The sequence below is a fragment of the Balaenoptera borealis genome (genome assembly GCF_965194805.1).
Source record: "Balaenoptera borealis genome assembly, chromosome: 15".
Lineage (NCBI taxonomy): Eukaryota > Metazoa > Chordata > Mammalia > Artiodactyla > Balaenopteridae > Balaenoptera > Balaenoptera borealis.
Window position 1 is genome coordinate 8,590,298 of NC_138871.1, and position 24,977 is coordinate 8,615,274.

Sequence of the window (24,977 nt, forward strand, 5' to 3'; positions counted from 1 at the left end):
CAGACTGAGTAATTTCTGTTGTTCTATCTTCACGTTCACATATTCTTTCCTCCATTTCATCCATTTTGATGTTGAGCCTATCTATTACGTGTTTGGTTTTTGTACTTTTCACTTGTAAAACTTCCATTTTGCTTTTCTTTATATCTTCTGTTTCTTTGCTGAGAATTTCTACTTTTTCATTTGCTTCAGGCATTTTCATAACTGCTCCCTGAGGTATTTTATCACAGCTGCTTTAAAATCTTTATCAGATAACTCTAACATCTCTGTCATCTTGGTGTTAGCATCTATTGTCTTTTTTTTACTCAGTTTGAGATCTTTCTGGTTCTTGATACAATGATGAGTGATTTTTTTATTGACTCCTGGACATTTTTAGTATTGTTATGAGACTCTGGATCTTATTCAAACCTTCTGTTTTAGTTGGCTTCTTTTGACACTCCAGCAGAAGTGAGGTTGCCACCTTCTTACTGCAGGGGAGGGTAGAGCCCAGGTTCACCACTTGGCCTCCTTTGACACTCAAGGGTGACGGGGCTCTTCATTACTACTGCGTGGGGGTGAAAATTCTGGCTCCTCACTAGGCTGTACCTCCCTGGCTGGGAGAAGTAGGAGTTTGTCATTTACTGCTCCCCACTGACACCATCTGGGAGTGGCCTAGTTATTGCTGGGCAATAGCAAATATCCTGATTCTCCACTAGGCTTCTGAAACACTACTTGGGTGATTGGGGCATTTCTTTACACCTGGTAAGGGTGGAGGTCTAGGCTTCCCACTCGGCCTTTGCTGGAATAGGTGGGAGTGGGGCCACAGGCTTTTCTGTAGTATTTAGCTGGAGGAGAGCAGTTATTGTCTAACAGTTTCCTGTCTTGTAAGTGGTCCCTTTCCTGATCCTTTGGCTAAAAGAGCAGGCTCTGTTGAGGCTTTTTTTTTTTGTTTGCACCATTGGCATTTCCAGGCTTCCATGATCTTCTACTCTAAGTCTGGAATGTAAAAGGTCGAAAGAAAAAAAAAAACCTGGGGAACTCACCACCATGTCATTTCTTGGATCCTGAAGCCCAAGCTAGTCTGCCTTCTCCTCTCCACGCGTCAGAGTCTCCTTATGTTTATTTTGTGTATAATGTCAATGGCTTTCAGTTATACTTAGTGGGAGGAATAGGTAAATTGCACCTACTCTATCTTCCCGGAAGTCCACTGGTGTATCTTTAAGATTTATTTTGGAAGTTTTTCTTATATGGATAAAAGGAATAGAGACTCTCGCTTTCTTTAAGCCCTTGTTGCCTTGCAAAGGCCTTTTCAATGGTCATCCAATTAGAGCAGAGCTGTCCCTGCCTGTCTGACAGTCAGTTCCCAAAAGTAAACCTGAGGTGGGGATTTAGGTGAAAGGGATGTATTAGGAAGTAAATAACCAGTAGGGGAGTGAGGAAGTGGGACTGGGAAATGAAGGAAGCCAACAAGGGTGCATTATCCACAGAGTAACGTTGGCTTGAGCTCTCAGGGAGCAGTGGAGACGGTGCAGGAGTCCCCTCTGAGTTTTCCTCATCAGAGGCAAGGGCAGGGGCAGCTTCACGGGAGTCCATGGTCATACAGGGCTCCACACTCGGAAGGGCCCCATACTTAGTTTAATGCTCTGCTCCCATAATTTTGAAATTCTTAATAATTTTTTAACAAGGGGCCCTACATTTTCATTTTGCACTGGGTCCTACAAATTATACAGTCAGGTGGTGGAATATTTATACCTACTTCCATTGCAGGGACGTAAATTCCTAGACATTCTGGGTTCTTCTTTAGCTCAGGGGTGCTGGGTTGCACAGTATCTCCCCAAAATGCACGTCTACCAGAACCTCACCGTTTTATTTGAAGATAGGATCTTTGCAGATATAATCAGTTAAAATGAGATCATACTGGATAAGGGTGGGCCTTAATCCAATGACTGGTATCCTTATAAGACGTGAAAACAGATGCACACACACACGCACACACGCACACACACAGGGGAGAATGTCATGTGAAGACAGAAGCAGAAGTAGGAGTGAACACCAAGGGTTACCAGCAGCCCACCAGAAGCTAGGACACACGTGGAACAGTTTCTCCTGCAGAGCCTCCAAAAGGAACGAACCCTACTAACACTTTGATTTTGGATTTTCAAACTCCTTAACTGGGAGAGAATAAATTTCTGTTGTCTTAAGCCATACAATTTATGACAGCCCTTAGAAACTAGTACACCAAGCAAGGTAAACTCCAGGTCCTGGCCATTGGGAGTGAAGGCACACCTGGACCATCCTGCAAAACACTGACAAAGGATCTGAGGGGCAGGGCAGAGCCTTGCTGGGGCCAGGCCCTCTGGCCTTGGCCTTTCATTTAACCAAACCAACCTCTTGTCTCTACAATGAGCATGTGGCCTAATGACCCAGCCAAGGAGGAGCCATTCAGACAATAGGGGGGTGGGGCCTCCAGTGAACCAGAGAGGCTGACCCCACTTAATTGCATTTGCATTCAAATTTTACAAAACCAAGCAATCCCAACCAAACAAGACCTGTCAGAGGGCCAAATTCAGCTTCTGTGCCTGGAAATTGCACTTCTGGCCCAGAAAGTCTCCAGGAACTCAGCAGACTCACGCTGATCTTCATGTTACAGCTGTTCTCTGGAGTGAAGATTCTTCTATCCCAAAGGCAAGCCAGCTTTATTCACAACTCCGTTGTTCAGTGTTCTCAGCTATTCATAAATATCTCCCCCAATGGCTCTAAGGGTTCTGAAATTCCTAGCTGACTTACTTCTTGGGTTAAGATATTAAAGTTATTTGCTTTATTGCAAATATCGTTAATGTCTCAGTCTACTAAAGCAATGGAAAATTAATTCGAATTATCAATACATTACCACATAATCTCTCTGAAGACCTTGCAGAGCCTTAAGCATGTAGGACGCTAAGCAGGAACATTTTAATGAGAATCAGGAGAGCGTGAACCATAGGCCACTGCCAGGGAGTGCAGTCCAGGCTGAGTGACACTGAACAAGATGGCAGGCAGCAGGGGAAGGAGTGTGCTACGAGTTGGAGGGAAGGTTACACAGATAAATAAAAAGGAGACCTGGAAGATAAACAGCCTTGAATCAAAATATTGCACGTGGCTGGCACTGCCCTCAGAAATGACTCAGGGATCATGGCCACAAAGAATTTTTCTCCCAATTTTAAGCATTTTGCTTGACGCCAGAGCCTCAAAAATAATACAACCATAAATGTAAACATACATGTTTTCTTCTTACGTCATTTCACCCTCACAGCATCTCTGAAAGGAAGCTATTTACACGGTGTAGATGAGGAGAATTCAATTCATGAAGATTGAGTTTTCCAAGGAGCAAGGAGGAACGCCAACATCAACCCAGCTCCTTTCCAAAACCTTATGCAGGGGCTCCTGGCACATGGAGATAAATCCTGCCAGTGGGAGATTGGACAGAAGTGATAAAGGGTAAATGGCAATCTAGGTCGGCTGCATGGACCTGTGACCAGTGTGTGACCCCACAGTGCCACATGCTCAGAAGGGGGCCCCGCGCTTGGGGCTTAGTGTTCTGTGGTTGCCATCTTGAAACTCTTAATGATTTGATCTTTGAATTTGTGTTTTGTGACTGAAGTCCAGTGGAACAATGGAACACATGCCAGGGGCTTGGAGGCTCTGCTCACACATAGTCCCACCTCCTGCTGCCTGCCAGCTACCCGGAGCTCAGTTGCCCATCCCCCATCCCCGCCCAGCAGCCACTACTGCCTTCCACCTCTGCTGGGGGCTGGGCTTGGACTCAGAAGGTCGAGGTCAAGCACACTTGTCCGTGCACTGAATTGTAGGTTGGGGTGCTGGGCATCTGGGAGGGTCTGCACTTGCCCCATGAAAATTCCCACGCGTGAAGTACGTTAAAAAGAGAAAAAACACCTTATCAGGTCGAGAGAATATAGAGACCACAAAAGAAAAGAAAAAGCCCTTTCCTCCTAGTAAACAAAGGGGTCCACATTTTCATCTTGCACTGGGCCCCGCACATGATGTAGCCAGTCTTGACATCAATGTCCCAACATAATTGTGTATATAGGCCACTTGCTCAGGCAAGGAGCCCCTGGGTAACTTGCTGGCACACTTAACACAAGCTCCAGCACACTCAGACGTATCTGTAATACTAAAAGCAGCGTCCCAGGGACACCCAGTCTGTCCACACCACTCTCAGCACCCTCCAGTCTTTGACCCGCTCTGCAGCTCAGAACTATGCAAACCAGCTACGGACTCTCTTACATAGAGCCTCAGCTCAGCCTTTCCTGTGAAGGAGCTGTAACGCATACTCTTAGATTTGTGATATTCTATATACGAATAAATTATGTTAATTTTGTTCACTGCTAAACTCCTTCAGTAGACCCACTGGGAGGAACATAACAAGTAGTCCTGAGCGCATCTCTTAACCCTGGCCTTCTATGGAAACGTGGAGGAGATGCCCAAGTTGTTACCTTCTGCTGACTTTTGACCCTTGACTTCCACAGATCAAGGCTGCAGCGTCACCCCCATATGCCTGAGGATGTGCAAGCCTTTTCAGATTAAACACTCTTGCTGTCCAAAGTGGGGCTTTGTTTTGCTCCAAGTCTACCATGATCTCTCCTGTGGTCTCTCCACTGACTTGTGTTGCTCTGGGGATATTCAGCGCTGCTCTTGGTGCTGCTTCCAGCAACAGCTGACCGGTAGGACAAGCTCCTCCTGGGCCTGTTCCCGGATAGCTGGCAGGAACAGAGGCGATGCACTCGAGCCTGGGCACAGAAGGGGAGCAGGTGAGCCGGGCAGGGGCAGCTGGGGTAAGGGGGTTCTGCTGCCCCGTGACCGGCAGACCTCGGGGCACAGAGAGCAGCAGAATGCACCCAAAGGACAGCCATAGGCTTCCTTATGCCCGTCCATTTGCAGTCCGTGGAGGGGCATAGAGAATATGCTTGTGACTGTGTTCGCAGAAAAAATTAAAGCACAGATGAAGAGCCTGCCTCTGTGGGGACCCCGAAGTGACCGGAGGCTGCACCCACAGCCAAGCTCACTATGGCTACAGTCCTCCAGGTCCCTAGCAAATGAGCTCCGACAACTTAAGATACTTGCTTAACCCACTTCCTCAAAAGTCACAATAAAACAAATGCTCCAATGGGACTGATGCACGTGGGTATGAGGGATTTTACTGGGGTGATGGAAATCTTCTAAAACTGAATTGTGGTAATGGTTGCACAAATCTGTACCTTTGCTAAAAGGCATTGAATTGTACACTTAAATAGGTGACTTTTATGATACATAAATTATACCTCGATAAAGCTCTTTAAAGAAAAAAAGAGAAACATATACTTTCTCATTCCCTTGAGAATTCCTGTCCATTCAGATCCCAGCTCCAGATTGCATTTATGTTTTTGTTTTTAAATCAGTTTTATGGAGGTATAATTTGCATGTAAATAAATGTATAGCTTGATGAGTTTTGACAAGTGTATATATCTGTGTAATCGCTGTCACAATCATGATATAGCACATTTCTGTTCTCCCAAAAAGTTCCCGCTAACTGACTCACTGAAGTCAATTCAGCCCCAGCCCCAGGCCAACACTGATCTGTTTTTTGTCACTGTAGATTAGTTTCGACTCTTCTAGAATTTCATATACATATACTCTTTCGTGCCTGGCTTCTTTTGCTCACCATAATGTTTTTGAGAATCATCCTTTGCTCCTCTTTAAAAACCAAACAAAATAAACTTGTGTTGGTGGTTTCTTTAAAGTGAGACAGCATCTCTTTGATGTCTCTTTGATAAGAACAAGTTTTTTGAACTAAGAAACAACTTTCCTTCATTAGCCTAAGGCTCCTAGCTGATAATATTTTTCTTAGTACTGAGTTTGGAAGAAGAAATTTCACTTCTAATTTAGAATGAATTTTTATATTATCTCTGTTCAATTTTTGAAAAAGTGAAAGAGAAAAAGGGTCAGGTTGGAGGGAAAGAAACACACTAAGACAAAAGTATTTTAAACTAAAACACCTCCCTAAAGATGTCACACATTTAAAGCTTTCAAGCTAGGTGAGTAATTCCTCAGGAAAGGCAGAATGTTTCATGTTATGGCATGTAGTAGAAACTCAAGTCATTGTTGAAAGATTGAATGAATTTGAAAAAATTTATAGTACTCACAGGAACAGACAATGTCTCTCCAAACTTGCCTAAATTGCTGAACGAAGCAGTCCGTGTGAAATCTGCCTTTCATCGTGGGCAAGTTTTGCTCACAAGATAGCAAGCGGTCACTTTGAAGTTGCAGAGTGACTTTTAAAAATAGCCAAACCAAATGGAACAAAATGTGGGTGTTGGCTGACGTAGAAGGAGTATGCTGTGTCGAAAGTGAGGCCTCGAGCTGTTATTGAAGCCAAAGGGTTGACCTCAAATGGTTTAAGCCACTTGGGGAAGGAGATGAGACCATGAGAAGGAGCAGAAATGGGGTTCAGGCAGAGCACACAGACCCCCATCTCTGCCTCCCACCAGAGAAAAAAATTGTTCCATTGATACTTTCCAAAGAGGTTAGGTGTTTCTCTGCGCTGTACCCTAACAACACACCCCATCTCCAGAAGTTTCCAAGAATGTGCTCCCGGAAATCTGTTTCTATAACTAGCCCATATACTGGCATCTGAAGCCTCTGCTTGGGCTTCCCTCTCCCTGCCATTCTAACTAATTTTATCATTTTTTTCAAGTGTTTCAACTTAGAAGAGCACCTGGGAATCTAAACTCGCTCATTTATTTGCTTTCTTTGTTCCCTGCTGTTCCCAGCTTCCATTAGGGATCATCTTCCTTGGACAATCTAACCATTGTCTTTGATTCACTTTGGGTCACCCAGATCCCACAGCCTCCTTATCCCTTTTCCCATGACCACTTGGACCCACCCACCTCCCTGGCTCATCCCATATCATCTCCAGGCCCAATCCCTGCTGGCAGCAAGGGCAGAAATGTTTTCCACCTACATGAGTTTACACAGGCACTTTCTACCCAAAGAGCCTTTACCCAATCCAGGACCTGCTCCTGTTCTTCCCCGGATATTGTGGATTGAATTGTGTCCTACCTAAAGAAGATTTGCTGAAGTCTTAACCCCCAGTACTTCAGGATGTGACTTTATTAGGAATGAGGATCATTGTAGATGTTAGCAGTTAAGATGAGGTCATGCTGGAGTCGGCTTCTAAACCAATGTGACTGGTATTCTTGTAAGAAGACAGCGTGTGAAGACACAGACACACAGAGAGAATGCCACGTTACGATGAAGGCAGAGATTGGAGCTATGCAGCTGCAAGCCAGGGGACATCAAAGATTGCCAGCAACCCACGAGAAGCTAGGAAGAGGCAAGGAAGAATGACTTCCCTGTATGCTTCAGGGGTGCATGGCCCTGCCCACGCCTTGAGTTTGGACTTCTAGCTTCTAGAACCATGAGACAATAAATTTCTGTTTTTTTAAGCATCCCAGTTTGTGGTACTTTGTTAGGGAAGCCCTAAGAAACTAATACAATGAGTAACTCTCATTTGCACCTGACCTTCACTGTAATAGGGAAAAAACAAATCTGACTCCAATTGGATCTGTTTCTTTTACTTTAATCTTTGTATTCTACTGCTTTTGCTACAAGTTAAGATTGTTGCCTATGGCCTGAAATATACAGGAGAACCCATCCTCAAGGCTATAAACTTTAAAGGTATAACACTTTTCCATCCTTACAGAGATAAAAAGTTGAAGAACAGAGAGTAACATTTGTCTTGTTGGAGGTTTACAGGAACATCGTGACCTGACCTATGTGGACAGCTGCAAGAAGGAAGGATTCTGATGCCAAGAAGTTTGCAATAACCAACCACACCCTCTCCCGTTTTAGTATAAAAGAAGCCTGAACTCTAACTCAGGTAAGATGGTTCTTTGGGACACGAGTCCACCATCTTCTCTGTCTGTTGGCTTTCCAAATAAAGTCACTATTCCTTGCCCCAACAACTCATTTCTCAATTTATTGGCCTGTGGTGAGGTGAGCAGTATGAGCTTGGACTCGGTAACACACCTCCTCCAGGAAGCCAGTCAGGGTTAGGAGCCACTCCTCTGAAATTGTATTTTATCCTCTGTTTAACCCCCTGGTAAAATAAGGTTTCTTAAATTATATATATATATATATATATATATTATATTTTATATATAATATATATATATATAAAATATATAATATATATATATACACACATATATATATATTTTTTAAATATAGATTTTTTTTTTCTTTTTTCACTTTCCTGGTAATTCCTTCCAAGTAAATGATCAGCCCTGATATGGTCAAATGTATGATAGAATAGGGGAAAAAATACTAGCAAGGTTCTTCCTGACTTTTAGATTCTAAAGCCTGGGTCCTTAGGGGAATGTGGAGGACTGAAGCATAGACATCATGTTTGGGAGGAGTGAGGTTTGAGGAATGGTTTGAAAATATTCCCCCTGGTGTGGAGGGAGGAGGATGAAGAGGGGAGGAGAGGAGAGCAGAGGGTTGGAGCGTTTCAGGGAGAGAGGCTGCAACTGGCTTCCCTAGAAGAGTCCTGGGTAATGTTTGTCTGGGGTCGGGGAGGGGGAAGCAGCTCAAACCACTTTATAAGCATTTAATCGCCACAAATTCCTGAGAGGTGTTATTATTTATAAATGAGAGAACAAGGTCTAGACAGATGAGTGACTTGCACAAAGACAAACCCCAGGTAAGTAGGTGTGGTAGCCTCCAGGGTGGCCTCCACTGAGCCCAGTTTCCTGGTATTCATGCCCTTGCATGGTTCCCGTATTAAATCAGGATTAGTCTGTGGGACCAAGACAATATGGCAGAAATGATGGTGTTTCACTTCCAAGGCTAGGTCATAAAAGAGGGAAACATGAGAGCAAGAGTTTGAAGGCTGGTTTTGGAGACACTTTCCCAATGACAGAGGGATGACTTGAGGTGTCACAGGAGTCCTTGCCTCCCTGGGGAGTGGTACCTGGTCTGAAAAGATTGTGAAAAATTCAGTCCAAGAGGTAGAAAGCAAGTTCATATCTGGTTGGGGAATCAGGAGAGGCCTGTGGGGCTTTGAAGGATAAGAGGATTTTTTTATCAGCAGAGTTGATAGTAAGAAAAGAATTCCAAGTGGAGAAATTAGCATGAGCAATGGACAGATATGGGAAAGGGTGAGGCATGCTTGCTGAGCAACACACAGTCATATACGGAGGGGGAAGAGGGGGGAGAATGCTATCAAATCATAGCAATGTCCACGGAAAAGAAAATGCACAATCTAAAAGTTGAGAATTATGTTTTATTAGGAGGACAAAACTGAGAACTTAAGCCTGGAAGACAACCTCTCAGATAGCTCTGAGGGGCAGCTCCAAAGAGGTAAGGGAGGAGCCAAGATATATAGGAGTTTTGCAGCAAAAACTAGGTAGTCAGAACATCCAAAGATTACTGTTAATTAAAGAAAACCAGGGACTTCCCTGGTGGCACAGTGGTTAAGAATCCACCTGCCAATGCAGGAAACATGGGTTCGAGCCCTGGTCTGGGAAGATCCCACACACTACGGAGCAACTAAGCCCGAGCACCACAACTACTGAGCCTGTGCTCTAGAGCCCACGAGCCACAACTACTGAGCCCACATGCCACAACTATTGAAGCCCACGTGCCTAGAGCCCATGCTCCGCAACAAGAGGAGCCACCACAATGAGAAACACGTGCACCGCAATGAAGAGTAGCCCCACTCGCCGCAACTAGAGAAAGCCCATGCGCAGCAATGCAGACCCAATGCAGCCAAAAATAAATAAATTAAATTAATTAATTAAAAAAAAAAGAAAACCAGACATCTCAAGTTAATGAATGTAGCACTTTTCTATGTATGGGTAGATGCAAGAGTCTGGGCTCCTTGAAATCGTTCCTTTTATATGCATCTTAGCTATCTAGGGCTAGTATCCTGGCTTTTCTCCATCCTCAGGGTGCACAGTGGGGGGCGGCTGCAGTGGCTGATGGCTTGACGGATGCAGCATCCTTTGCTTACTGATATGGCAGGGGACATTCTTTGTCCACAGAATGAAAGAGATTTGACTGGTCATTTAACCCAATTCCTTCAGTTTCGTTTTGTCGTCATGGGGTAAAGGGCTGTGAATGACAGTCTGTGGAATGCAGCCATTGTTCTGTGGACAGTGAGAAGACAAGGTGTGTTGGACAGCTGGGGGTAGGCTTCATTCTGAGTTAAAGAATTGGTTTCCTGTTCAATAGAAAAAGAAGTGCCATGTGCTCTAGAACTCTATTTTCCTTCCCAGTTGGACTGTGTGCTGTTTGATTCCTAAACCCACGCGAAAATTTCAGCCTTTGCAAAAACTGATGCTGCTCCACAGAAGGGACTCACCTTCCTTACCAGCCAGTTGGATTCTAACCATTCTTCAGGCCCAGTTTAAATGTTATACACCATTTTTTCCAAATTTTTTACTAGCTTCCAGGCAGAGGATTATACTCTGATGGGATTGTCACTGCCTGCACCTATGCAAGTTTAGCCACGTGTGACTGTTTCTGATGATTTGATTGTCTCTTTGATTGAGTTATTTGCATTGGTAACACCAGGCAAGATTGAATTTAAACTTGAATTCAGTTCCCTAAGCACCGTTTAATACAACTCTGAAAGATCATATGTGATGCAGAACTGAAACTAAAAATAGTGTAGCATGCAAAAGACTCCCTGAGGGTGAGACTTCTGGTTTTAAAATGTGGCATAAAGAGGGCAGTTTCCCTCTTCTCTGAGAAATCACCCAAAAGCAAGAAGGAGAATAAGAAACAGGAACAAAACTCTAGCTTGAAAGAAATAAAGAGACATCTGTAACCCTGAACCAAAATAGATGAAGTGCAGTGAAGGTCAAGCAGGCACGTGGGAAGATAATGAGAGAGGATAGCCACTGTTGGAAATGTCACTCAAACGCAGGAAAGCCTGGTTCCTCAAAGTAAGTGACACACCCTAAGGGACAAAACCAATGGCCTCTTTTTGGAATAATGGGAACAGTACAGGTTTGTGGCTGGAGATTCTGTAGAGTGGTTAAATCTAAAGTCTTGACAAATAAGAAATGTGCAACTGGATGAGGAAGGACACAGACGGGCCACGTTTGCATTCTGATAGTGACACAGAAGGGTGTGAGCAGTCTTATCTGACTGAGGAGAGATAAAGGAAATAAGAACTCTCACACTCAACCGCGTTTACCCTGGGAAATGGCACCAGCCCTTCTGCAATTTAAACCTCCAGGCAGACTCCATCTCTTTATAAAAGAGTATTAATTTTTTTTAAGCCACAGAATATAAACAAAGATAGCACATGAAGATAAAGATGAAAGTAACAGGGGGGAAGTGGCCAGTGAAAAACAATTACCAAAAAGGCTGTTGCCACAGAACAGATGAAAAGTTGACTAAACATTGTTCCAGGAATTTTAGAAAAAAATGAGTGAAGTATTTGCTTATGAAAAAAGAAGAGCACATGGGCTTCCCTGGTGGCGCAGTGGTTAAGAATCCACCTGCCAATGCAGGGGACATGGGTTTGAGCCCTGGTCCGGGAAGACCCCACATGCCGCGGAGCAACTAAGCCCGTGTGCCGCAACTACTGAGCCTGTGCTCTAGAGCCCATGAACCACAACTACTGAGCCCACGTGCCACAACTACTGAAGCCTGCATGCCTAGAGCCCATGCTCCACAACAGAAGCCATCACAATGAGAAGCCCACACACCACAACAAAGAGTAGCCCCCGCTTGACGCAACTAGAGAAAGCCCATGCGCAGCAACGAAGACCCAACGCAACCAAAAGAAAAAAGAAAAAAGGAAGAGCACAAAGCAATATTGAAGAGTCCAGGAAAGACAAGGTAAGGCACAGAGGAAGACGGAATATGAGTCAGCAGAGCATAGGCAAGCAGAGGAATAAAAAGCAAAACCACTACAGAAATGAAGACTCAAACAGATGCGGCACACAAGAGAAGAGGGCTTAGCTGGAAAATACAATAAGGTAAAAGGAAGAGAGAATTGAGAAAAGCGAGCTAGTGAAATTAAAATAACCAAATAATTTTAAGTGATTCAGAGATATTGCCAGTGTGATGGAGTAGTTTGTATCAGATCACCCTTCCCCACAAGAACAACAGCAGATTACACACAGAAGAGGGAATTAGGAAATTGAAAAATAAGTCAGTTGAAATTCTGAAAGGAAAAACAAAGAATAGGAGAAATAAGTGTAAGACACATACAGGACATAGTAAAAAAAAAAAAAAAGAAGTCTGACATACATGGAATTCAAGTCCCAGAAAGAGAGAAGAGAGAGGATGTGGCTGCAGAGAATCTGGTTATTAATTTTCCAAAAGTGATGAAAGGTATCAAGTCATAGATACAAGAATGCAAGTAGGATAAGTACAAAGAAAACCACACCTAGGCATGTCATTAAAAGGCTAAAGGCCCCACATTCTGTCTATGGAATGTGTATATCTCTAAATAAATCCACTTCTTACCTTAAAAAAGAAAAACCAAAAACCGAAAAAAAAAAAAAAAAGGCTGAAGGCCAAAGATTAAAAAAAAAAATAGAAAGAAAGCATAAAAACACCAAAATATAGACCCTGTAGACATTAAGGAGATAATGAAAAGATATTAAAAATAACTTTATGCCAATAAACTTAGACATTTAGATGAAAAGGGACAATTCCTTGAAAAACAGACTTTCCAAGATTGCCTCAGAAAGAATGGAAAATATAGGGGGCGCCTTCAAGTCGGTGGAGGAATAAGATGTGGAGATCACCTTCTTCCCCACAAATACATCAAAACTACATCTACATGTGGAACAACTCCTACAGAACACCTACTGAACGCTGGCAGAAGACCTCAGACTTTCCAAAAGGCAAGAAACTCCCCATGTACCTGGGTAGGGCAAAGGAAAAAAGGAGAAACAGAGACAAAAGAATAGGGATGGGACCTGTACCTCTGGGAGGGAGCTGTGAAGGAGGAAAAGTTTCCACACACTAGGAAGGCTCTTCACTGGTGGAGGCGGGGCATGACGGTGGGGGGGGAAGCTTCAGAGCCACGGAGGAGAGCACAGCAACAGGGGTGCAGAGGGCAAAGCGGAGAGATTCCCACACAGAGGATCGGTGCCGACCAGCACTCACCAGCCCGAGAGGCTTGTCTGCTCATCTGCCGGGGTGGCTGGGGGCTGGGAGCTGAGGCTTCGGCCTCGTAGGTCAGACCCCAGGGAGAGGACTGGGGTTGGATGTGTGAACATAGCCTGAAGGGGGCTAGTGCACCACAGCTAGCTGGGAGGGAGACCGGGAAAAAGTCTGGAACTGACAAAGAGGCAAGAGACCATTGAGAGGGGATTCAGAGCACCTCCTAAACAAGCTCCAGAGACAGGCACGAGCCACGGCTATCTGCGCAGACCCCAGAGATGGGCATGAGACGCTAAGGCTGCTGCTGCAGCCACCAAGAAGCCTGTGTGCAAGCACAGGTCACTCTCCACACCTCCCCGCCCAGGAGCCTGGGCAGCCCACCACTGCCAGGGTCCCGTGATCCAGAGACAACTTCCCCAGGAGAACACACGGCATGCCTCAGGCTGTTGCAACATCACGCTGGCCTCTGCCGCCACAGGCTCGCCCCACATTCCGTAACCCTCCCTCCCCCCGGCCTGAGTGAGCCAGAGCCCCCTAATAAGCTGCTCCTTTAACCCCGTCTTGTCTGGGCGGGGAACAGACACCCTCAGGTGACCTACATGCAGAGGCAGGGCCAAATCCAAAGCTGAACCCCAGGAACTGTGCGAACAAAGAAGAGAAAGGAAAATTTCTCCCAGCAGCCTCAGGAGCAGTGGATTAAGTTTCCATAATAACTTGATGCACCCTGCATCTGTGGAACGCATGAATAGACAATGAATCATCCCAAAATTGAGGCGGTGGACTTTGGGAGCAACTGTAGACTTGGGGTTTCCTTTCTGCATCAAAGTTGTTTCTGGTTTTATGTTTATCCTAGTTTAGTATTTAGGGCTTATTATCATTGGTAGATTTGTTTATTGATTTGGTTGCTCTCTTCCTTTTTTAATTTATATATATATATATTTTTTTCTCTTTTTTCTCCTTTTGTGAGTGTGTATGTGTATGCTTTGTGTGATTTTGTATGTATAGCTTTGCTTTTGCCATTTGTCTTAGGGTTCTGACTGTCTGTTTTTTGTTTTGTTTTGTTTTTTAGTATAGTTTTTAACGCTTGTTATCATTCGTGGATTTGTTTTTTGGTTTGGTTGCTCTCTTCTTTCTCTCTTTCTTTTTTCTTTATTACTTTTTTATTTTCAATAATTTTTTTCTATTTTAAAAACTTTATTTTATTTACTTATTTATTTTCTTTCTTTCTTTCTCTTTTTACTCCCTTGTCTTCTGAGCTTTGTGACTGACAGGGTCTTGGTGCTGTGGCTGGGTGTGAGGCCTGAGCCTCTGAGGTAGGAGAGCCGAGTTCAGGACATTGGTCCACCAGACACCTCCCAGCCCCACGTAATATCAAATGACGAAAGCTCTCCCAGAGATCTCCATCTCAACGCTAAGACCCAGCTACACTCAACGACCAGCAAGCTACAGTGGTGGACACCCTATGCCAAACAACTAGCAAGACAGGAACACAAACCCACCCATTAGCAGAGAGGCTGCCTAAAATCATAATAAGTTCACAGACACCCCAAAACACACCACCGGATGCAGTCCTGCTCACCAGAAAGACAAGATCCAGCCTCATCCACCAGAACACAGGCACCAGTCCCCTCCACCAAGAACCCTACATAACCCACTGGATCAACCTTACCCACTGGGAGCAGACACCAAAAACAACAGGAACTACGAACCTACAGCCTGCGAAACAGAGATCCCAAACACAATAAGTTAAGCAAAATGAGAAGACAGAGAAATACACAGCAGATGAAGGAGCAAGGTAAAAACCCACCAGACCAAACAAATGAAGAGGAAATAGGCAGTCTACCTGAAAAAGAATTCAGAGTAATGATAGTAAAGATGATCCAAAATCTTGGAAATAGAATGGAGAAAATAAAACAAACGTTTAACAAGGACCTAGAAGAGCTAAAGAGCAAACAAACAATGATGAATGACACAATAAATGAAATTAAAAATTCTCTAGAAGGAATCAGTAGCAGAATAACTGAGGCAGAAAGACGGATAAGTGACCTGGAAGATAAAATAGTGGAGATAACTACTGCAGAGCAGAATAAAAAAAAAAGAATGAAAAGAATTGAGGACAATCTCAGAGACCTCAGGGGCAACATTAAACGCACCAACATTCGAATTATAGGGGTCCCAGAAGAAGAGGAAAAAAAAAAGGGACTGAGAAAATATTTGAAGAGATTATAGTTCAAAACTTACCTAATATGGGTAAGGAAATAGTCAAATCCAGGAAGCACAGAGAGTCCCATACAGGATAAATCCAAGGAGAAACATGCCAAGACACACATTAATTAAACTATAAAAAATTAAATACAAAGAAAAAATATTAAAAGCAACAAGGGAGAAACAGCAAATAACATACAAGGGAATCCCCATAAGGTTAACACCTAATCTTTCAGCAGAAACTGCAAGCCAGAAGGGAGTGGCAGGACATATTTAAAGTGATGAAAGGGAAAAACCTACTACCAAGATTACTCTACCCAGCAAGGATCTCATTCAGATTCAATGGAAAAATTAAAACCTTTACAGACAAGCAAAAGCTAAGAGAATTCAGCACCACCAAACCAGCTTTACAACAAATGCTAAAGGAAGTTCTCTAGGCAGGAAACACAAGAGAAGGAAAAGACTTACAATAACAAACCCAAAACAGTTAAGGAAATGGTAATAGGAACATACAATCGATAACTACCTTAAATGTAAATGGACTAAATGCTCCAACCAAAAGACATAGACTGGCTGAATGGATACAAAAGCAAGACCCATACATATGCTGTCTACAAGAGACCCACTTCAGACCTAGGGACACATAGAGACTGAAAGTGAGGGGATGGAAAAAGATATTCCATGCAAATGGAAATCAAAAGAAAGCTGGAGTAGCAATCCTCATATCAGACAAAATAGACTTTAAAATAAAGACTATTACAAGAGACAAAGAAGGACACTACATAATGATCAAGGGATCAATTCAAGAAGAAGATATAGCAATTGTAAATATTTATGCACCCAACATAGGAGCACCTCAATATATAAGGCAAATGCTAACAGCCGTAAAAGGGGAAATTGACAGTAACACAATCATAGTAGGGGACTTTAACACCCCACTTTCACCAATGGACAGATCATCCAAAATGAAAATAAATAAGGGAACACAAGCTTTAAATGACACATTAAACATGATGGAATTAATTGCTATTTATAGGACATTCCATCCAAAAACAACAGAATACACTTTCTTCTCAAGTGCTCATGGAACATTCTCCAGGCTAGATCATATCTTGGGTCACAAATCGAACCTTGGTAAATTTAAGAAAATTGAAATCGTATCAAGTATCTTTTCTGACAACAACACTATGAGACTAGATATCAATTACAGGGAAAGATCTGTAAAAAATACAAACACATGGAGGCTAAACAATACACTACTAAGTAACCAAGAGATCACTGAAGAAATCAAAGAGTAAATCAAAAAATACCTAGAAACAAATAACAATGAAAACACGACGACAAAAAACCTATGGGATGCAACAAAAGCAGTTCTAAGAGGGAAGTTTATAGCAATACAATGCAACCTCAAGAAACAAGAGACATCTCAAATAAACAGCCTAACCTTACACCTAGAGCAATTAGAGAAAGAAGAACCAAGAAACCTCAAAGTTAGCAGAAGGAAAGAAAACATTAAGATCAGATCAGAAATAAATGAAAAAGAAATGAAGGAAACAATAGCAAAGATCAATAAAACTAAAAGGTGGTTCTTTGAGAGGATAGACAAAATTGGTAAACCATTCGCCAGACTCATCAAGAAAAAAAGGGAGAAGACTCAAATCAATAGAATTAGAAATGAAAAAAGAGAAGTAACAACTGACACTGCAGAAATACAAAGGATCATGAGAGATTACTACAAACAACTATATGCCAATAAAATGGACAACCTGGAAGAAATGGACAAATTTGTAGACACGCACAACCTTTCGAGACTGAACCAGGAAGAAATAGAAAATATAAACAGACCAATCACAAGCACTGAAATTGAGACTGTAATTAAAAATCTTCCAACAAACGAAAGCCAAGAACCAGATGGCTTCACAGGCGAATTCTATCAAACATTTATAGAAGAGCTAACACCTATCCTTCTCAAACTCTTCCAAAATACAGCAGAGAGAGGAACACGCTGAAATTCAACCTACGAGGCCACCATCACCCCGACACCAAAACCAGACAAAGATGTCACAAAAAAAGAAAACTACAGGCCAATATCATTGATGAACATAGATACAAAAATCCTCAACAAAATACTAGCAAACACATTAAAAGGTTCATACACCCTGATCAAGTGGGGTTTATCCCAGGAATGCAAGGATTTTTCAATATATGCAAATCAATCAACGTGATAAACCATATTAACAAATTGAAGGAGAAAAACCATATGATCACCTTGAGAAAAAGCTTTCAAAAAAATTCAACCCCATTTATGATAAAAACCCTCCAGAAAGTAGGCATAGAGGGAACTTACCTCAACATAATAAAGGCCATATATGACAAACCCACAGCCAACATAGTTCTCAATGGTGAAAAACTGAAACCATTTCCACTAAGATCAGGAACAAGACAAGGTTGCCCACTTTCACCAGTATTATTCAACATAGTTTTGGAAGTTTTGGCCACAGCATTCAGAGACAAAAAAGAAATAAAAGGAATCCAAATCGGAAAAGAAGAAGTAAAACTGTCACTGTTTGCAGATGACATGATACTATACGTAGAGTATCCTAATATGCTACCAGAAAACTACTAGAACTAATCAATGAATCTAAAAATAACAGGATACAGGTAAAATAACAGGATACAAAATTAATGCACAGAAACTTCTTGTATTCCTATACACTAATGATGAAAAATCTGAAGTAGAAATTAAGGAAACACTCCCATTTACCACTGCAAGAAAAAAAAAAAAACACCTAGGAATAAACCTACCTAAGGAGACAAAAGACCTGTATGCAGAAAACTATAAGACACTGATGAAAGAAATCAAAGGTGATAGAAACAGATGGAGAGATATACCATGTTCTCAGATTGGAAGCATCAACATTGTGAAAATGACTATATTACCCAAAGCAATCTACAGATTCAATGCAATCCCTGTCAAACTACCAATGGCATTTTTCACAGAACTGGTACAAAAAATTTCACAATTTGAATGGAAACACAAAAGACCCCGAGTAGCCAAAGCAATCTTGAAAAAGAAAAACGGAGCTGGAGGAATCAGGCTCTCTGACTTCAGACTATACTACAAAGCTACAGTAATCAAGACAGTATGGTACTGGCACAAAAACAGAAATATAGGTCAATGGAACAGGATAGAAAGTCCAGAGATAAACCCATGCACCTATGGTCACCATGTCTTTGATAAAGGAGGCAAGAATATACAATGGAGGAAAGACAGTCTCTTCAATAAGTAGTGCTGGGAAAACTGGACAGCTAGATGGAAAAGAATGAAATCAGAACACTCCTTAACACCATACACAAAAATAAACTCAAAATGGATTAAAGACCTAAATGTAAGACCAGACACTATAAAACTCTTAGAGGAAAGTATAGGAAGAACACTCTTTGACATAAATCACAGCAAGATCTTTTTTGACCCACCTCCTAGAGTAATGGAAATAAAAACAAAAATAAATAAATGGGACCTAATGAAACTTAAAAGCTTTTGCACAGCAAAAGAAACCATAAATAAGATGAAAAGACAACCCTCAGAATGGGCAAAACTATTTGCAAATGAAGCAACTGACAAAGGATTAATCTCCAAAATATATAAGCAGCTCATGCAGCTCAATATCAGAAATACAAACAACCCAATCCAAAAATGGGCAGAAAACCTAAACAGACATTTCTCCAAAGAAGATATACAGATTGCTTAGCACAACAAACACATGAAAGGATGCTCAACATCACTAATCATTAGAGAAATGCAAATCAAAACTACAATGAGGTATCACCTCACACCAGTCAGAATGGCCATCATCAAAAAATCTACAAACAATAAATGCTGGAGAGGGTGTGGAGAAAGGGGAATGCTCTTGCACTGTTGGTGGGAATGTAAATTGATACAGCTACTATGGAGAACATTATGGAAGTTCCTCAAAAAACTAAAAATAGAACTACCATATGACCCAGCAATCCCACTACTGGGCCTATACCCTGAGAAAACCATAATTCAAAAAGAGTCATGTACCACAATGTTCACTGCAGCTGTATATACAATAGCCAGGACATGGAAGCAACCTAAGTGTCCATTGACAGATGAATGGGTAAAGAAGATGTGGCACATATATATAATGGAATATTACTCAGCCATAAAAAAGAAATGAAACTGAGTTATTTGTGGTGAGGTGGATGGACCTAGAGACTCATACAGAGTGAAGTAAGTCAGAAAGAGAAAAACAAATACCGTATGCTAACACATATATATGGAATCTAAAAAAAAAAAAGGTTCTGAAGAACCTAGGAGCAGGACAGGAATAAAGATGCAGAGACATAGAGAATGGACTTGAGGATATGGGGAGGGGGAAGGGTAAGCTGGGATGAAGTGAGAGAGTGGCATGGACACATATACACTACCAAATGTAAAATAGATAGCTAGTGGGAAGAAACCTCATCGCACAAGGACATCAGCTCGGTGCTTTGTGTCCACCTAGAGGGGTGGGATAGGGTGGGTGGGAGGGAGACGCAAGAGGGAGGAGATATGGGGATGTATGTATATGTATAGCTGATTCACTTTGTTATACAGCAGAAACGAATACACCATTGTAAAGCAATTATACTCCAATAAAGACGTTTAAAAAAAAGAATGGAAAATATAAATAGTCCTTTATTTGTTAAATAAAATTGAACATATAATTAAAACTCCTTTCACAAAGAAAATTCCAAGCTCTGATGACTTCAATGGGAAATTTCTGCAAATAACAATAGGATCAATATTACACTAACTTGTCCAGAGAAAAGACAAAAAGTTGAGGCCAGCATAAACTTGATCACAACCTGACACTTCAATAAAAAAGTTTACCGCTAGAACAAAATATAAATTTTCTAATTACCAGAAAACACATACACACACACAAACACACGAAGTCAGACAATATGGTGAAAGATTTCAAAAGAAGCAATCAAAACAAAAGCGTAACATAAAATATGACAGAATTGAGACCAAGGGTGTTAGTTAAATTAATAAATATAAACAGGCTCACCTATAAAAAAGGAAAACAGTATCAGATCACCAAAAAAGCCCACAGTTCTAATATATGGAAATACATACAACTCTATGTAAGAAATATACCCAGAACAAATTGCTCAGGAAGGTTAAATTTTTTTAAATGTGCAAAGGCCAGGCAGGCAAAGGTAAAGAAAGAAAGAAAGAAAAAAAAAAGCAGGGTCGTAATCTTTATTATAGATACGTTGAAAATTCAGGACAAAAAGCATTTACAAGCTAAGGGAAAGCACTTCATTATAGCAAAATTGTGCAATTCACAAACTGTCATGAACTTCTGTGCCTCAAATAATATCATGTAGTCAGTGTTTCCAATTGACTCACTCAGCACAACCTCAGTCAACCTCTAGCACAAAAACAGCCAGAAAGCGTGGGACTTAAGTTCCTTTCATCAGACGTATCGACAGGAGAATTGGAACACAAGTGAGCAGTGGGAGATGATCAACCACGCACAGGGATTGGCATCAACTGGAAAGCAGCAGTGGAAGCATTTGGTTCTTCTGGGACAGCTGGTGGAGGTGTTCCTGTCTTGTCCCTGGCATTTTGCATAGCAAGTGTCAGATGGCAGCAGCTGTGGAGTTTGGGGCAGTGGTGCAGTGGGCATGCTCTTTGCCTATCCTATGCTTGTTCCCTCACTGTATTTAGGAAGAAGATAACTTGTTTTCTCGTCTTCACAGGTCTACAGATAGAGGAATTTTGCCCCAGGTCTTACTCATAGATTTAGAGGTTTTAGAAGATGAGATTTGGGACTTTTTGATGAGATTTGAGACTTAAAGTTGATATGGGAACAGTTCAAGACCTTGGGAATCTTAGGATGGGATGAGTGTATTTTGCATATGGAACAGACTTGAATTTTTTAGATGCCAGAGGGCAGACTATACTAGGTTGAACAGTGTCCCTCCAAAATTCACATTCATCTGGAACCTTAGAGTGTGACCTTATTTGGAAATAGTCTTTGCAGATGTAATTAAATTAAGATGAAGTCATACTGGATCAGAGTGGGCCCTAAGCCAGTGACTAGTGTCCTTACATGAGGAAAAAACAGACATACACACAGCAGAGAAGGCCACATCAAGATGGAGATAGAGATTGGTTTGATGCATCTACAAACCAAGGATCACCAAGGATTGCTAACGACCACCAGAAACTGGGGGAGACAAGGAAGGATCCTCCCTAGAGCCTTCAGAGAGAGCATTGCCCTGCTGATACCTTGCTTTCAGGCTTCTAGCCTCCAAAACTGTGAAAGAATACGTTTCCGATGTTATAAACCACCAAGTTGGAGGTAACTTGTTTTAGCAAATCTAGGAAACCGTTATAGTGATCCTCTGGTCTTTTTTCTATACATACATACTTTTCTTGAATGTATGTGCATGTGTGTGTAAAATTAAGGTGTGTATACACTTTTTTAGATATAAAGCATCTTTCTATGTGATCAAGTAAACCCCATAGCTGCATACTTAATGGCCATGTGCATGCCATTTTATGAATCCCACAGAATTTAGTTAACCTTTTCCTCATGGCTGGACATGAATATGCTCCTTATTGTCCCATCTAACATCTCTTTAAAGTTCACCTGACCCTAGGACTTCCCTGGTGGTCCAGTTGTTAAGACTCCGCACTCCCAATGCAGGGGGCACTGGTTCCATGCCTGGTCAGGGAACTAAGATCCCGCATGCTGCATGGTGTGGCCAAGAGAAGAAAAAAAAAAGGTTCACCTGACCCTGTATGAGAGGTAGCAGAGGGTGGTAGTTAGAGCTCAGAATCTGGAGCCAGACTGAGTTCAAATCACGACTCTACCTCATACCAGCTGGCTAAGAGTGCCTGAGTTATAGAACCCCTCTGTGCTCCCGTTTCTTCCTGTATGAGGTGGGAACAATGTCTGTGCCCTCCTCATAGGTTATTGTGAGGACTGCTGGGTACAGGGAAAGCCCTTAGAACAAACAGTGCTAACAAGTCAGGTGTTCTATCTAAACCTGAACGTAACCGTAACCCTAACCCTAACCCTATCGGTGCTCCTGCCCCTCCTCCTCCACAGTAATGACCTCATCTTTCTTCACACAGAACCTTCCATCGTGAGGAGGAGTGAGAAAGCCCTGGAGAATGTGTGGTACAACTTTAATGCCCTTAAGTTCTGAGAAGACTTTCAAACCTAACTCTCTCCCCTAATTCCTCTGAGATGAGACCAGCGTCCACAGGAGCGGGAATGACACCATTCAGTGGAAACACCCATCTGGGAAAGACACAGGCAGGTGGCCAAACTCTTCTCCAGCTCCTCAAATGGTTCTATTCAAAGAATGCAACAGATTGGGCAGGTTACAATCCAACAAAAATGTGTTGAGGGCCTACTACAAGCTAGGCCCTGAGCTGGATGCTTTCACAGTTACTATCTTTTTTAAAAAAAATTATTTTACTGAAGTATAGTTCATTTACAATGTCGTGTTAGTTTCTGCTGTACAGCACAGTGATTGAATTATACGTATATATATATATTTTCTTTTTCATATTCTTTTCCATTAGGATTTATTACAGGGTATTGAATATAATTCCCTGTGCTATACAGTAGGTCCTTGTTGTTTATCCATTCTATATATAATAATTTGCATCTGCTAATCCCAAATTCCCAATCCATCCTTCCCCCACCCCTCCTCTCCCTTGGCAACCACAAGTCTGTTCTCCATGTCTCACAGTTATTATCTTGTTTCAACCTCACAATAGCATCGTGATCTCACAGCAAACAAATACACAAATCTATACTAAACTATAGAGGCTAAATGTTAAAGCCAGAGGGAGTAAACCAGGGGTTCTCAAATTAAACACGTAACGGAATCACCTGGAGAGTTTGTTAGAACTCAGGTTGATGTCAGAGTTTCTGATCAAGTTGGTCCTGGTGGGGGATGGAGCCTGAGAATTTGCATTTCTAACAAGTTCCCAGGTGATGCTGATACTGCTGGCCCCAGGGAGCATACTCTGAGAACCACTGGAGGAAACGCTGCAGTCTCTCAGCGACCATCCTGAATGCCCCTCTTCTCCGCCGGGGGTGCTCTCAAAGGGTGGGTGCTTTAGATGTCTACATGTCTGCTTATGCACTTCCTTCTGCTTCTTCCTTCCTCGTCTAACCCAGTAGCACTTACACTTGGGTGTCCCTGAGGGTTTCTGGATGGGGTTACAGAAATGAAACCCAGCGTGGGTGCTCTATGGCAGATTTAAGAGAATTTCAAGGGCAGTTTTTGTTGTACTTGATTTTGCCTTCTGTGCCAATTACAGAACATAATCTGCTCATAGATTCTGATGCCACTGCATAATAATACATGGGATAGACTGTGAGAAGAAAGATTTTACACACACACACACACACGCATACACACAACTGAGGGGGAGGGGTGGGAGAGGAAGGATTTATGCGTGTGAAGGCATGTGTGCTTACACCTGAAGACGTCAGGAGTTCTTGTTAGGGCGGGCATTCCAGGCAGAGAAATAACAAGTGCAAAAGCACAGAGGCAGAAATGCCCAGGCTTGTTTAGGCATTGACGAGGGGATGTGTCATGTCACTTATGTTCCTCTCTTTATTGAGGGGCATTAGCTCCTGATACTAACGGAGGGCTACACTGCTTACATTTTCTCTTTTGTTCCCAGGGCTAAAACGAGTTGGCATAGCTCTGACGGGCTAGGAGTGCAATGGACAAACACCAAGAGTATCCTGGCACTGGTTTCACAATCCTCTTAGGCCAGCATTGTCCAGTAGAACTTTCGGTGATGATGGAAATGTTCTAGAGCTGTGCTGTCCCAGGTTAGTCATAGGTGGCCCATGAAACACTTGAAATGTGGCTAATGGAATGGAAGAACTGAATTTTTAATTTCAGTTAATTTAAATTCAATTTTAATTTTAGATCGAAATAGGTACATCTGGTGACCTGTGATGGCAGCTCCAGAGGCAGGCCATCGGGGATCAGAACCGCTATGGTCTTCCAGCTACGGCTATGACGACTGCCTGAAGGCAAGATTCTGAATTCGATGCTGGTGGGAATAAATGCTGAAGGAGATATGGTCCCTGTCCTTGAGAGAGACAGAACTAAACATGCGACCAGAAAGCCAAGAGGTGAGTGCAGCAAGACAGGGAGCCCAGGATTCTGTGAGAACACATGGAGAGCCTCGTGGTCCTGTCTGTTGCTCAGAGATGGCGTCTCAGAAGGGTGGCGGCTGGGCTGAGGGTGAGAACGAGCTGGAGTTAGTATGAGAGGCTGGGGAAGGGCCAAGTGGAAGCGGTGGTGCCCTGGGGTTGTCATGGCGACACTGAGGCCCTGGAAATCACAGCGTGCCCTTGGGCTGCTATTTAATTAAGCCATCAAACCGTGGCAGGGAATTGCCATTTATTTATTTTTATACTTTATTTCATCCCCAAAAGAGTTAAGGAGGATTGTAAGAACAAACATAGAGCACAGCAGGATAAAAATAGAAAGCCCTTAGAGTGAAGGGAAAGTAAGGGCAACTAGTAAGATGAACCCAGAGGGCTTCTGGGTTGTCTCCATCCTTG

At 42.5% G+C, this 24,977-nt stretch overlaps 1 protein-coding gene and 1 long non-coding RNA gene across 3 annotated transcripts in view; one reads left to right on the forward strand and one right to left on the reverse strand.

Moving 5' to 3' along the window:
- The window catches only part of LOC309611582, a 34,688-nt gene extending 26,941 nt beyond the window's left edge, over positions 1 to 7,747 (reverse strand). The window contains exon 1 of the long non-coding RNA XR_014234605.1: positions 6,156 to 7,747. This is a non-coding gene — a long non-coding RNA (uncharacterized lncRNA). The remainder of the gene's footprint in view (positions 1 to 6,155) is intronic.
- The window catches only part of TMEM131 (transmembrane protein 131), a 277,433-nt gene that overhangs the window by 23,341 nt on the left and 229,115 nt on the right, over positions 1 to 24,977 (forward strand). Inside the window, exons 2-5 of one of the 2 annotated variants that reach the window (XM_082356108.1) lie at positions 7,768 to 7,891; positions 22,508 to 22,691; positions 24,080 to 24,233; positions 24,334 to 24,542. In XM_082356108.1, the coding sequence (XP_082212234.1) occupies positions 24,458 to 24,542 (85 nt within the window). In that variant the 5' untranslated portion in view covers positions 7,768 to 7,891; positions 22,508 to 22,691; positions 24,080 to 24,233; positions 24,334 to 24,457. Of the gene's footprint in view, positions 1 to 7,767; positions 7,892 to 22,212; positions 22,692 to 24,079; positions 24,234 to 24,333; positions 24,543 to 24,977 lie in introns of those variants that run through there. The other variant, XM_082356109.1, reaches the window with a different exon arrangement.